Source organism: Bombus vancouverensis, chromosome 8, assembly GCF_051014615.1.
Source record: "Bombus vancouverensis nearcticus chromosome 8, iyBomVanc1_principal, whole genome shotgun sequence".
In the NCBI taxonomy this organism is placed as follows: domain Eukaryota; kingdom Metazoa; phylum Arthropoda; class Insecta; order Hymenoptera; family Apidae; genus Bombus; species Bombus vancouverensis.
The window spans coordinates 2,069,983-2,084,319 of record NC_134918.1 but is presented as its reverse complement, the minus strand read 5'-3'; the positions used below and the strand labels follow the sequence as shown (position 1 = coordinate 2,084,319).

Below are 14,337 nucleotides of genomic sequence, written 5' to 3'. Positions count from 1 at the left end.
TGAAAATATGATCTCATGTCTGTGGTTTTGATTAACGTAACTTTTTACGTTTGTACGTCTCACCTTTATTCCGTTAGCGCGTGATCACTTTCTAGCGTTCACACATTCTTTGCAAGAATTACCTTCGATCAATACCTTTGCCAGTATTTCGTCAAAATAAAAATTACACCTTACTAGAATTTAACAAATTTATTAATCACAAGTGTCATTTAATGCCCTGCACACGATTGTTTTTTCGTTACCGAAATTTTACTTGATTTCACTTTCAAAACTTCCCTCGGAGATATCGCGTCTCTCATTGAAAATAAGATTGCATACCTGTATGAACGTTTCCACGATAACCCGTATCCGATGGATAAGATAGAAATATAAAATACCCAATATGAAAATATTCATTCCAGTTCGGTCGGCGGTGGTGGTGTATCTACCCTTATAGCCTGCGAGCTGCTCTCTGATGTTCATGAACTTTGCGCAACGAGAATCGACGGGGACGAACTTGTTAGACTGAGGAAGTATTTGGCTCAGGATCGTGGTTGGCGTTGTTTGGCTGTTCTACAATTACTTGGTGTTCGTGGACTTTCTTGTGGGCGAGAATTGGTTGCTCTACTTATAGCTTTGTATCCAATTGTCCTACAAGAGGAAACGAGTAATAAAGCCAATTCTGTTTCATTGAACGAATCCACGTATTCTTCGATAGATGGTACCACACGTAATCCTTATGTAAAATTTTACTGCAACGACGACACCGTCGACGCGGTAGATATCGTGTCGCATGTAAAACACAAAAGGACGAAATTTAACCGATACGATGTTTTCTACGAGGGCAATGTATCGTCAAGAAGGAGAACAAGTCGTAAACATAGTATCGGTACCAAGGTGCCGGTCCATTGCAAGCAAAAATCATTTGGAACGTCCGAAGCGCGTCGCAACACACCGGAAAGCGCGAGCAGCGAATCCGAATTGCTGACAGATGGTATGGATCAGGCACGATCACTCACGCTCAAGATCCGCCTGAATCCTATGGATTTCGAGTATTTCACTTCAGTTGTCAGAAGCGACGAGGAACAGAAATGGCAAGCAGCACTTTATGAGCTTCCTATCCGACCGGCAAAGAAAACACCGAGAGATTACATAGATGAGCGGATCAAGGATGTTCTAGATGCTAGAATTAGTAATTTTGAGACGAGTCTTTTGATTATTCAATTGCTTCAAGGACTACGAGATTACGATACTCCAGCCGAACAAACACCGGCTGTACAAGTTCTAAAATTTGCCTTGGATACGTTATGGTCCCTACAATTCAGTATAGACGGTGTTAGCTTGACTGGCACTGAATGTGCTACGTTGAAAGCTGCGGCTGCTAGGCTTATGCTTACAGCATTGGAACGCGTATTACGAGCAAATGAACCAACCACCGCTGTTATTCACAATGGTTTATTGCCTATGACTTTAAGATTACTCGAGGATGCTTGTAGCAAGCCTGTAAATGTTTTTTCACCGGAGGAAGGTTCCCTTTTGCAAGAGTTCATTTTTGCCACCATTTACGGAATAATAGCATTTCTTTATTGTTTGCTGCACCAGCAAGGTAGCGCAGTAGAAAAATTGTCAGACTTTTTAGAACTATTTCAATTATTTACGGAGAGCCAGGATGGAAAGCTGGTGGAGCGAACAATTTTTGCGATTGTTGACCTGCCGAGCATTGATCCGGCGAGGTCAGTAATCCGTGCCAAAAAGATCATTGATATGATAGGTGCGCTAACGAGTGGCTTGAAGTCCGTTCGACGTGATATTTCGCACGTAGCTCATTGCAACAGAACAAAACACAAATCCTGTATCAATGACGTTCAAATCCATCACCATTCGGATGTATTTGGTGCGCCTTATACTCAGCCGATCGTTGGCGCCGTTATGAAAGAAGCATGTTGCATTTCGTCTCTTCTTATGATACTCACTAATCTTCTCAAGCATTCTCATCCCTTCGTCAGCGAGTTGCAAGTCAGATTGATCAAAGTTTTTACAACGGCAGGAACGTGTTGTTGTTTTCCACCCAGAATACTCATGACTAGTATCATCACTCTTTTAAAGAAACGAGAACCGATAATTTATATCCCAGCCGTGACATTCCTAGAGCGTATCTTTTTTAAAGAACTCGGTGCTTATTCGGAATCAGAAGTATGTACCACCTGTGACAGACCTACAACATATTCTTGGGATTTTCTGGAAATGTATGCAGATTTATTGACGCCGGATGATTCAAAATTATGCTATATTGTAATGGCTCATCTTCTAAAAATTGGGCCTTCTTCTAAATTACAGATTAGACGGGAATTGCTTCTAAACATTTTTTATCCAACCTTTTTGAAAGCCAAAATCTATTATGCAGCTAACAAAGGAAATACTATCGCAAAATTTCTAATTCAATCTTGCCTCTCTGCGATATCTTATTTGATAGTAAACATGCAAATATATGAAGGATTCACTGAGATTAATGGGTTGGAAAAAGTATTGACTTTGTTACCAGACACAACTTTCACGAGAAATGTCTACGCTCTCCTAGAAGTCGCCATCATTGTCGAGATCTGGAAGACGACTTACGTGGAATCCGATCTCTTAGATACGGAGAAATCTGCCCTTAAATCTTTGTTCGATTCCCTTGAAAAGGAAACGAATGAATTATTGGATATTTTGGACAATTCGGCGAATACTTTTGTCGATGAGAAATACGTAGAACAAGTAGCAAACCAAATTCCTCGCGTGGAATTAGACGATCAGAATGTTGAAGGAACAAGTATTATCATAGAAAGTGATAGCTTGCAGGAACAAAGTGACGTGAAGGAATCGATCAATACAACTTCATGCCTTTTAAAAATATGGGATAATTCTGAGATTAATAATGCATCATGCTCGGAAATTGACAACGAAACAGATACAAGTAAGAAAATAAATCTGTATCAGGCTAGTGTCGCGTGGAGGACCGCAGCTGGAGTAACGCTTTACAGTCCAAAATTTCGAACTCAACTGTCGCTACATCCCGTGTCACAAAAATCTTCGCAGCTTCTTATAACGCTGGCTACACATATCTCTACAGATAGCATCACAGGTATATTCTAAAAAAACAAAGAACGGATTGTACCATATATAAAAATATCTGGATTTACATTTACATACTTGTCTCCTTTTAGACACCAATAAATCAGCGCATAGACTCTTTGAGGCTTTGCTAACGTGCTGTCTAACATCCCCGTTGTGTAAGTATACTTTTATATAATGAATGTGAATCATAGGTATTCCAAGTATGCTTCCGTTCCACATGCTCTTTCGCCGTGTGCAGCTGCAGATTAAAATCCCAATAAGCTATGTGAATTTATTAGCCGTAAAAGCAGTTCACATAATACTTGACACCAGCAAACATCTCGACCTATCTACTGTTCGTTAAATCTCTCTTTCATCGCGTAGTATTTTATCGTATGTGCATGTTTTATATTGTCCATAAAGTAATATATGAAACAACGTATGATACAGGTGATTGTGACATAATTATGGAATTAGGAAGAGCGCTGATGGACGCAGGAATTAAATTGGGTCGTGGATTAGCTGTCATCGTGGAAATTTTATTAAAAGTTTCTATGTTAAAACCAGCTCAAGAAGAAACTATACCGCAGTGTACTCGTCCTAGGGTAATTTTCATACTATTTCATTTATTCTAAATTGGACTGATTCATTTAGTTATCTGGGTACCATTTTTCGTTGCAGTTACCGATTATGACATTGGACACGATACCAGATTATGCCGCCGATGATAGTAGCACGGGTGAATATGTTACAGCTGATGATGGTTACGAAGCAGACGTAGAAGTACCAGCACAAAGCTTACATAGTAATTCCGTAAAAAGAAGTAATTCCTTAGGACCGGTAGTTGAGCCCAGAGGTCATGCAAATGCACATCCGGCATTATGCCTATTGGCAGTAGATTTATTAATTCATTTCAGTAAACAGTAAGTATTTGACTGTACGAAATATGGAAACTATACATGTGATAACAATATTATAAATGATATTTCTTTCGCAGAGGTTTGGATGCTGAGAAAGCATGTATTATAACCACTGGCTTAAGAAAAGTTGCAGTCACATGCAGAGAAAGTGCTTCGAGTAGTGCCGCACTTGCAAGTTCAGGTGTAATCACAAAGATGTTAAATGGCTTCAGGGATATATTTACTAATAGAGATATCCAATATCAAGGTATTTTTAATATATAAACTATTTTATAGTATATAACATACCGATCCTGTTTACAACATTACATAATAAAATATTATAGATCTACAACATGCTGTGCTAGAAGTATTTACTTTGCTAGCGACACAATCGATTTCGCCCTCAGAACTAGTCATGTACTTGTCTTTGTTCAAAGTTGATGAACCACCTCTACGATCGTTGTTGGAACCGCTTTTCCATCTAGGTTTAGCTGCACGTCCACAACCAAATTTTATCATATCTTTTCCTGTACCTTCTGATACGAAAATATTATCGAAAACTCAATCGGAGGAAGTATATAAGAACTTGGAAAAGGTTGAAAATCTTGTAAATAATTTCCGAAAAAAACATTTTACATCGGGTATATGCAGTCCATGGTCTGTGCATGCAACGTGTCTACCAATTGGTCCAGAACTGGCTTGGCCAGTTTGGTTGCATGGTTGTTCCGCCTCTATGTGGTTGAGAGTTGAAAGAGGATTACCCGTTAGTAGCAAGGGAACAATGATTAATACTTCACCATTACTCGATTCAGATGATGAGAGTTTGTCCGATTGGGGTATTCTGTCCGACAATTGGAGTCGTGAAGGTTGGTAAAGTGGTTTACTAAGAACTAACAAATAAATAAATAAATATATATATATATGATCAATTTAATACTTTCTTCTAAGATTTTTGCCACAAGTCCATCATCTAACTTTATCAAATGTAGCAATATATTTATTATTTTGTATTCAATGCATGCTCTACACATTATCGTGGAAAGACCAATCGATGTCTGATCTTTTCTTGGGTACATCAGTCGTAGCAGGTTCGTCATCTCCACCTACACCAACATCGATTATTCATTTGATGTCTATCGGATTTGAGACTCTGGTGCTTGAAACGTGGTTGGATCTTAAATCAGGTAAACTATTTTAAATAGACTTTTAACTTTTAGTATGATTAGTGTATTTTATTCCTTTTATTATATTTCAGATAAATTAATTTTACGATTAACTCGGCCAGACGACAAAATGAATAGAACAGTTTCGGAAACATCTGTAATTGGTATGCTTTCTTCTGGTCGGTGGCATCATTTAGCATTGAATTTCAAAGACACAGTTTTAAATAAACGCAGTGCGGTGGTTAAAGTCGTGCTTTGGGTAGATGGGTGGAGAGAAATCAATGCACAATTGCCATTTGATGGACTGCTAGTGAGGAAACCTGGCACCACGTGTGTTCTATTAGGACAAATTGGATCCAGCACTATCGGTGCTTGGTATCTTGGAAATTTAATGGTATTCAGGTGTGCATCTTATGAGACATTTAACTACTAATTAATAATTATATCATGTGTATGCAATGTTAAAAATTAATTTATAGATGTCCAGTATTTACGAAGGAGAGAGCATTATACCTAGCAAGTCTTGGCCCTAATTATACTAATCTTGCGGAATGTACTTTAAACATAGAGAATCCAGATTTTACGCAACTAATTGCATCTGGCGCTTTAGATGGTGTACGAGAAATACGATTTGGTGAGTACCATAACAAAGACATAACATAAAAGAGAGGGAGAAAGAGAGAACGAGCGAATAGCCAATTATATTTTTATCTAATATAGAGGGAGGAAAATTTGATACAAGTCGAAGGAAATCATATGGCGGAACGTACTTAAGACACGCTATTGAAACTAAAGTATCTGAGACCAAAATCGATTGGGATACAGTTATGGATGCTACAAATTCGCAATTGGCTGAATTGCAAGATAATCTGCTTCTTAGTTATGAAGCTCAAAATCCCAATATTGTTCATTTATATCCTCAGGCTATTGCAAATCCAGCTGGTAGATTTATTACTTCGTAAATTTATATTTGTTAATTAATGCTTGATAATCATTAATTCCTCTTGCATAAATATTACATGCTTATTTTTAGCTGTGGTAAGAAATCTATTTCCGGGTCAACCAGGTTTTAGAGTTGTTTTCGCACCGGAACATAGAGTTTCACAGCAACCACCTTTATCTGTGACTCCGATACTTTCTGCTCGATTAGAATGCCAACAGTATAGAGGTCTTGTACCCGCTGCCATTTTAGTGGGTGGTGTACCTATATTTTTATATTTGTTCGCAAGAGTAAGCATAATTAAACAGAAATATTTGATGCTATCAGTTATGACTACTTATGGTCATCATTAAATGAATTTACAGGTAGTCGAATTAAATTCTAACGAAGAAGAGCAAGCATTAGCTCTTTCAATAGTTCTGCAGCTAATACGGAATGACTCTGAACTTTTAAATCAGTACCGATCAGAAGATGGAACATCTTTAATCCTATGCATTTTAGAATCACCTCGATGTCACACAGGTAGACACATTCTGAAAGCAATGTTAGATGCAGCTTGTGATAGTTCGATCCTAATAAAAGATATCGGCAGCGGTAATCATTTAGTCTCACAAAATTGCGAAGCTGTGATTACGGATCCAGATTTAATCAAAGGTGCATTGACCGCATGGAAAACATGGGCAAAATATGATACATTAAATTTGCTATTGCAAGCATTGTTATTATTATTAAGAGATCAACATTCACAGCGTGAGTTCAACGCAACTCAATTAAACAGAGTCGGAATTGTTGATACCATTTTAACACTATGCAAAGTAATTTAATACTTTTTGTAAATACTGTATTTTATAATAAATATACTAAAGAATTCATAAAAATATCTCATTGTTTATTATAGGAGCATTTTATGTATGATGAGTTTGGTGCTGTACTTGATTCTTCAACAGGAACTGCAGTAGTTGAATTGATTAGGGCACTTATGGGAGCACCTCCAGAATTTGCTCATATAGTAGCTATTACTGACTACCTAGTTCTGGTTCATCAAGCATCTGAAACTTATATTACACACTCAAGACACAATATATATTTTTTGTTACCACCGATTGGAGAAAAAAGAGTTGTAAAAATTGCCGCTACAGTAACTTCCAACTCTTCAGATGAATCCATAGAAACTATTGAAAATAGTAAATTGGATAAAGGCTTAACAAATACACAGGTTCGTATTTGTTATTAAATAGGTTGTAAAATAAGTAATAAAAGATAAAATTCGATTGACATTACTTTTTTAGATTCAGAGAAATAGAATGCCTAAAAGAAAAGAACGCCGAAATGGTCCTCCTCAAGATACCAGTGCTGGAGAGGATTCAGGAATCGCAGCTAGTGATGGGTCCAACCCTCTTAGTAACGTAAGTATGTAATTAAGTCTGCTGTTTATTAATTATAATCTACTGCAAACTCTGATTTTTTACATAGGAAAAACAATCTACGTGGATGGACGAAAGGAAAGCTTGTCAAGGTTTAGTTTGTGAAGGACTTTTATTACTCCTCCGAGATGCAGTTAGGGTTTTACCTGATAGCCAAGTTGGTTCGGTTTTGAAACACGTTTTAAGAGCTGAACTTTTACTTGTACTGGCTAATAATCCAGATACTAGAGTTCGTACAGCACTAGCTAAGGTATGATAGGATGTAAAAAGGAAGTAAGTTCTATTTTCATTCAAGTATTATAATAACTGGTTAACTTATAGGTCGTACAAATATATCTACAACGTGCTAGTGATGAGGAGGTCAACAAATTTATAAAGCAAAAATATTTTATACATTTAGCAAATCAAATAGCATTATATCCTGGAAGTGAATCATTGGTAGTTGCTTTAGAAAATTTAGCTTTACGAGGCCCAACTCTGGCTGCAATGCCTCCATTAATGGCTGTAATAGCAAAAGCAGCAGCTACTGAATCAAATGTAGTTAAACCAATCGTATCATTTATGACTGACATAATTGCAAAGGTACGATATCGTAGTTCGGTCTCATTTATTAAACAAAATTAATTAACAAAATTTACTTTCAGAATCCTACTGCTTTGAGAATGCTTTTGGAACAAGGTTTGATTGAATCATTAGTTCAAGCATTAGTAGGAAGTGCTCATAAAAGTGGTTCTACATCTCTTCATCGAGATATTCATGTACTTTTTGTGGCCATTGCTACAAAACTTTTGGAATCTCCAGGAAATCATCAAATGCAAGCTGTCCTAGACTTGCATTTGATATTAAATCATATGGAATTGAAAGAAAAATCTCACTGCATTAAAAATAGAACATGTATATCAGTTGTAAGAGATGCACAGGTAGCACTTTTTGATGGAGAACTCGACGTGCTTATAGCGAAAGTCTCAAATCAATCGAGTTTCCGATTACGTAGTACAGCATCGTATCTAGCCTCAGCTTCCCATATAACTTCAGGTAGTACTTGTATTACAAATAATGAAAAGATAAAATTTCAGTTTCTTCACTTTATCAGTATTATATTTTTTAGTTTTTACAACGTCCAGTGAACAGAGTGACCATGGTTCTCGATCATCTAGCTATACGAGTTTACATACACCTTCCATTGCAACCTTACGCGAACCAGGCAAAGGAGAATTGCTTGAACGGTTTCGCATTGTTCTCAGCCGTGCTGTTGAATTTATAACAGCAGCTGATGATTCACCTTCTAGCAACGAGTTACAATTAACTAAAAGATTGTTTTCAATACTTTTACATGGTTTTTGTAATCCACTACAAAGGAAAAATCATTGGAGCAGCGGATGGTCAACCAGACACGCTTTAAGAAAATATACGGCCAAATTAATGGTGTGGTTACTTGGACCACATCAAAGTAATAATACGAGGATTTTTGCTGTTAGATCACTAATGGAAGAGCCGAAAGCTCGTGAAATTCTGTCCTCTCTTTTGGAAGTTCATCCACAAGTGAGTCTATCGATTAATCCATATTTATCTGTTCTCTATTTTCTTATATGTATGTTTCAATGCATTTACATATATCAGGTAGAACAAAAGTTCGCTGTCTTCTTTTGGGATCTCTTACAAAGACGAGATGAGATGCCTAGTGCTGATGCAAGGATATGTATAGAATTGAAAGAAGCTTTGAGTATATGGGATTTAGCAAAAGGAATAGAACAAGCTAGTCCTGGGATATGGAATGAAGAATTAGCATTGCTAAGGCGAGAATTGATGAGAGATCGAGATATATGGATCGACAACAATCTTCCTGCAATTCAAAGGTAAGTAAAATTAAATAGAGTGTTATATTTTTTATTCCTTTATTTTGCAAAATATTTTTCTCGTTTATTAGAATTACCAACAGATTTGATGTACTTGCTAAACAACTAACAGAAAGTGCAATGGCTATAACGCGTACTGTCGTGGAAGAACAAAATCGAGAACGTAAAGTATTAATGGAAAGACTGAAACATTCAAGAGCGATGGAAGCTCAAGCAATTGCTAAATGGAGAGATTTAGCAAGACGTCTAACGCATGAAAGAGCCCCTTGGCATTTTCCAAACAGTTATCCAAGAAATTGGGAATTAGATCCTACGGAGGGTCCTGCTAGAGTTAGAATACGATTGCAGCGGTGTCATTTAAACATTGATCGAAGATTTTTTATGACCGAATATCAAGATAGGCTAGGTTTGATCGCTATTATTCTATTAATTATTTTCATTCAATTTGTTTGTATTTACATAGATTTCATTTTTTGGCGTACAGATGCAGTAAAAAACGAAGCCCCTTTATCTTATTTATTTACGAATAATCGACAAGATGCAAATGCTACAGCATTAATCGAGCGACTGCATACTAGTGAAAGAATACGTAAAATGTCTCAAGCCAAAGTAGTTACTCCTAGAGCTGAATTATCTGGTGAAGTTCTTATTGGTGAAACATGTCTTTATTTTGTTCCTGATAATCCTGATGTTCTACTGCACACAGATGTACGATTCTGTTAATCCTTTTATTATTCTATGAATTCATTATTATACATTTAATTGGATACATAATAATTACAGATAGCTTTAGGTGGCTTGGATTTAGCTATGGTGGGTGGAACAGCTTGGCGCCTTGAAGATATTCGAGAATTGCATCGAAGAAGGTATCAGTTACAGGAAAGGGCTATTGAAATATTCCTCATTACAGGAAGAACTTACTTATTAGCATTTAATTCTTCAAAGGTACATATATCTTATCTTAAAAATAAATACTATGTAATTCTTCATAATGATATTTAACTTACAGGAAAGAGATGAATTTGGAACGGAATTATCTGCTTGCAATTTACCGAGACGAATACCTGGTGATGATTTAAGCGAAGCTATCTCGTTGTGGCGAAGTGGGGCATTAACAAATTGGGAATATATTACTTGTCTAAATAAATTAGCCGGTCGATCATATAATGATTTAATGCAGTATCCTGTATTCCCATTTGTATTAGCTGATTATACAAGTGAAAAAATTGATTTAAGTAATCCAAAGATTTATCGGTAAGTATAATAAGTATAATACGTAAAAGTATGATGAGGGAAATATTTACGAAAAAACAATTTTTTTTTAGAAATTTCAAACGCCCTATGGCTGTGCAGGATAAAAAGAATGAACAACACTATATAAATAATTACAACGTAAGTGGTTTAATTATGTTTATAGAAAAATATAAAAGAATATTGTTTATAATATTATTTACCGTTTTATATAGTATCTCAAACAAGCTTTATCGGAAGGTTTAAACTTAATAGCGTTAAATCAAGAACCATTCCATTACGGATCGCATTATAGTAATTCTGGAACAGTTCTCCACTTTCTAGTAAGATTACCACCATTTACTAGTATGTTTCTATGCTATCAAGGTAAATTAAAGTTGCTTTTTAGATGTATGTATACATTACTGTTGAGATTTAATTTTCATAATTCAGTTTATTTCTATTTTTGAAGACGATAATTTTGATATTCCTGATCGAACATTTCATGCACTGGCTACTACATGGAGATTAACTAGTTGCGATTCAACAACAGATGTGAAAGAATTAATTCCCGAGTTTTTCTATTTGCCTGAATTTTTGTTGAATTCCGAAGGTAATATAGATAATTATGGCTCAAAAAATGATATGTAAGTTAATTAATATTCAAAACAAACTTTGTTAAAGGATTTAATTTTGGAGTTCGACAAAATGGTAACCGGGTTGGAGATGTTGAATTACCGAAATGGTGTGGAGGTGATGCACGACTTTTTATTCTTGCTCATAGAGCAGCATTAGAAGCAGATCTTGTTAGAGAAGTTCTCCCTTATTGGATCGATCTGGTATTCGGATTTAGGCAAACTGGTAGACCAGCAGTAGAAGCTATAAATGTTTTCCATCCTGCCGTATGTTGATACCAACATTCATGCAATCATATTTAAAAGTGTAATTTAAATTTATGAATTTATTTTTTTAGACCTACTATGGATTTAATGTTGAACAAATAGCAGATCCTTTAGAACGTCAAGCTTGGGAAACGATGGTTCGAACGTATGGCCAAACACCAGCGCAATTATTTACGGTTGCGCATCCCTTACTGATTCAAAATCTTGCAAATACAATAGTTCATAGTTCATTACCACAAGTTATTGATGGTGTAGATGGCATAAAATGGGGAAACTATGTTGGTGCTCCTGGAAATGAACCAGTTTTATGTTGGAAACATAAACATAAAGCACCATTAGCATCTTTAGTTCCTTTAATGACTGGTGATGTTTTTGGATTACCTAGCTATACTACTTTATTACTCGTTTATACAAAAGAGAAGGGTACATATCATTAATTTCATGTAAACATTTCAATAGTCACATTTGCAGAACTAGATTGTATAATGTTTCTTTCTAGGCACAAGTATGTTAAGTGGAGCATTTGTATCAGGAGCTGCTTTAGTATCATGGAATGGCACAGATGGGATTGTAAGACTAAAATATAAAAAAGAGCAACCACCAAGGCCATTAATTAGATCTTCGGGTCTTGACCCAGTAAATAGATACATTACTATTTTCTGGTACTTTTTTGAATTGCAAATTACATAACATAATTTTTTTTAGATTACAATCTTGGGATCAGCTCCAGATTGTGGACAACTATGGATAGGTCATTTATCTGGTAAAATTACGGTGCATACATACGCAGTTGTAATAAGTAAAATTGACTTCACTTTAACACCAGCATCTGTACTGTTAGCTCATAGAAGTAGAATAACAACAGTGTTTCTATCACGGGCATTTAGCATCGCTGTTTCAGGTGACTCGAGTGGTGTTATTGTTATTTGGGATTTAAATAGGTAAGTATTCTAATAAATAAATAGATAAAAACATTCATATAGCATCTAAACTTATTTGTTATCCTTTTGTAGTTTAACATACATAAGATCCATATTCTGTGAACAGAACTATCCTATTCGTTTACTATCGATTAGCGAAACTCTCGGAGATATAGCAGCTACTTATGAAATTCCTAGTGAAAATACATCTACCAGTCAATCCGAATTGAAAGTATTTACTATCAATGCAAGGGCAGTTGGATCTATTTTATCAAGAAGAAGAATAACAGCTCTTTGCTATAGCAACGCACCAGAAGGAGTTTCTGTAAATGTTATTGCAACAGGATTAGACAATGGTGTAATAAGGCTATGGAGTAGTTGGGATTTAAGATTAGTCAGAGAAATTATAAATGGTATAAAAGGATGCGGAGCAGTAATTGCGATAGCATGGGCTTTAGACCAACATCACTTATATGCTGTAACCGAAGATTTCACTATTCTCATATGGGAAGGATCAAAACGTTTAAGCAATGGTACTCCAAAATTTGTAAATTTAACGTCACTCTAATGTAAATAAAACTAAAATGTATTTTAAGTGCATAGACAACATGTAAATGTTAAATATTGTTCAACATATGTTTTCATTTTATTAAGTATTTTATAAAATAAAAAGGATGTTTTTTACAATTATGACACTAGTGTCACATTCGTAATAATTTTGTATTGTAATTAGAATCACATCAAACTCCTAACATATCACACAATCATTATATTTATAGTTAGTAGATAAAAATCCAACTGTTGAAGTATTATTTTCCTAAAGTTTTCAATACAATAACTTTCATGATCTAATAACATATCAACATTTATGCTTTTATATTCTGTTATAGTACAGTAAATACAGACTTATTAACATATTTATAAATGTACTGATAGTATATTAATGATATGCTTACAACTTCTAATTTCATAAATTTGTTTCATTCATAATATTGTAACATGTGTATATAAACATATCTAATAAACATATCAAGCAATAGATTCAAATAACATTTAAGCAATCTTCAATAATTTCAAACATTGGGTAATACTTCCCTGTTCTTTTTGCAATCTGTTCAGCTGTATCTCCGCTTGAATTTACCAATCTTGGATTTATATCTGGATGCAATAAAAGAAGTTGCAAAGCAGGAGAATTATGAGAACTTGCAGATACTAAATGCAAAGGAGTTTGATCTCCTTTACTTCTGGCATTTATATCTGCTCCATTTGCAATTAATACCATTGCACATTCAACGTTATTCCAGCAACATGCAGAATGTAATGGTTGCCATTCATCCATAGTTTTAGCATCTATCTTTGCACCTGCTTGAAGTAAATACTACGAACAAGATAAAACAGTGATGCACTTATTTACGAACACTTTTGTCAAAGAATAAATTACGTTCAAAATGTAATATTCATACTTCTACAATTGCTACGTGATTGCCATAACATGCTCTATGCAATGGAGTGTAACCATCTTTGTCTGTACATTCTAACAATAGCGGGTTTTCCATTAATAATTTTTGCACTTTATCCAGCTCGCCATTCTCCGCTGCAGTCAGAATTTCTTTTGCATCAGGTTCTATAAAACATATATACATGTTACAAAATTGATGGTGAAAAATTGTAATACACAATTCCAAATCATCAGCTAACCTTTTGCATTACGTTCAGCCTCTACTCCATCATCGTCATCTTCCCATGCACTAACTTGCATACGTTCACTTCGTGGTTGACTTAACATTCGATCACGGATTGCTTCCAAATCCGTCAATTGATCACTTTCCTCGCCGGATGATGACATTTTTCTTTCATTTCAGATCAAATAAACAAGATTATGTGAAACGTTCTTATCATATATTATACGGATCCATCTACTGGAGTAT

At 35.4% G+C, this 14,337-nt stretch overlaps 2 protein-coding genes across 6 annotated transcripts in view; one reads left to right on the top strand and one right to left on the bottom strand.

Annotated features, from left to right (window-relative positions):
* mv (lysosomal-trafficking regulator mauve) overlaps positions 1 to 13,099 on the top strand; it is a 17,729-nt gene extending 4,630 nt beyond the window's left edge. For 3 of the 5 annotated variants that reach the window (XM_076620349.1, XM_033348324.2, XM_033348327.2), the window contains 31 exons: positions 402 to 3,100; positions 3,183 to 3,248; positions 3,523 to 3,677; positions 3,754 to 3,995; positions 4,070 to 4,239; positions 4,319 to 4,840; positions 5,018 to 5,158; positions 5,230 to 5,539; positions 5,617 to 5,771; positions 5,858 to 6,079; positions 6,171 to 6,367; positions 6,443 to 6,892; positions 6,976 to 7,293; positions 7,367 to 7,483; positions 7,551 to 7,751; positions 7,823 to 8,083; positions 8,146 to 8,536; positions 8,610 to 9,043; positions 9,122 to 9,357; positions 9,429 to 9,763; positions 9,842 to 10,065; positions 10,141 to 10,302; positions 10,367 to 10,611; positions 10,683 to 10,749; positions 10,824 to 10,974; positions 11,060 to 11,200; positions 11,272 to 11,489; positions 11,561 to 11,912; positions 11,989 to 12,125; positions 12,195 to 12,430; positions 12,503 to 13,099. In XM_076620349.1, coding sequence (XP_076476464.1) covers positions 402 to 3,100; positions 3,183 to 3,248; positions 3,523 to 3,677; positions 3,754 to 3,995; positions 4,070 to 4,239; positions 4,319 to 4,840; positions 5,018 to 5,158; positions 5,230 to 5,539; positions 5,617 to 5,771; positions 5,858 to 6,079; positions 6,171 to 6,367; positions 6,443 to 6,892; positions 6,976 to 7,293; positions 7,367 to 7,483; positions 7,551 to 7,751; positions 7,823 to 8,083; positions 8,146 to 8,536; positions 8,610 to 9,043; positions 9,122 to 9,357; positions 9,429 to 9,763; positions 9,842 to 10,065; positions 10,141 to 10,302; positions 10,367 to 10,611; positions 10,683 to 10,749; positions 10,824 to 10,974; positions 11,060 to 11,200; positions 11,272 to 11,489; positions 11,561 to 11,912; positions 11,989 to 12,125; positions 12,195 to 12,430; positions 12,503 to 12,977 — 10,030 coding nt within the window. In that variant the 3' untranslated portion in view covers positions 12,978 to 13,099. Of the gene's footprint in view, positions 1 to 401; positions 3,101 to 3,182; positions 3,249 to 3,522; positions 3,678 to 3,753; positions 3,996 to 4,069; positions 4,240 to 4,318; positions 4,841 to 5,017; positions 5,159 to 5,229; positions 5,540 to 5,616; positions 5,772 to 5,857; positions 6,080 to 6,170; positions 6,368 to 6,442; positions 6,893 to 6,975; positions 7,294 to 7,366; positions 7,484 to 7,550; positions 7,752 to 7,822; positions 8,084 to 8,145; positions 8,537 to 8,609; positions 9,044 to 9,121; positions 9,358 to 9,428; positions 9,764 to 9,841; positions 10,066 to 10,140; positions 10,303 to 10,366; positions 10,612 to 10,682; positions 10,750 to 10,823; positions 10,975 to 11,059; positions 11,201 to 11,271; positions 11,490 to 11,560; positions 11,913 to 11,988; positions 12,126 to 12,194; positions 12,431 to 12,502 lie in introns of those variants that run through there. The other 2 variants (XM_033348326.2, XR_004465763.2) reach the window with 2 other exon arrangements.
* Positions 13,027 to 14,337, bottom strand: LOC117164922 (ankyrin repeat domain-containing protein 49). Its single transcript, XM_033348381.2, has 3 exons — positions 14,108 to 14,337; positions 13,873 to 14,033; positions 13,027 to 13,787 (listed from the first exon to the last, which is right to left on the bottom strand). The coding sequence occupies exons 1-3, from the start codon at positions 14,253 to 14,255 to the stop codon at positions 13,452 to 13,454; spliced, it is 645 nt and encodes a 214-aa protein (XP_033204272.1). The 5' UTR covers positions 14,256 to 14,337; the 3' UTR covers positions 13,027 to 13,451.

Coding starts and splice junctions, on each gene's coding strand:
- LOC117164922 (XM_033348381.2), bottom strand. CDS start 14,255: ATGTCATCATCCGGCGAGGAAAGTGATCAATTGACGGATTTGGAAGCA. Junction 14,034..14,107: donor GGCTGAACGTAATGCAAAAG/GTTAGCTGATGA, acceptor TATGTTTTATAG/AACCTGATGCAAAAGAAATT. Junction 13,788..13,872: donor ATCACGTAGCAATTGTAGAA/GTATGAATATTA, acceptor TCTTGTTCGTAG/TATTTACTTCAAGCAGGTGC.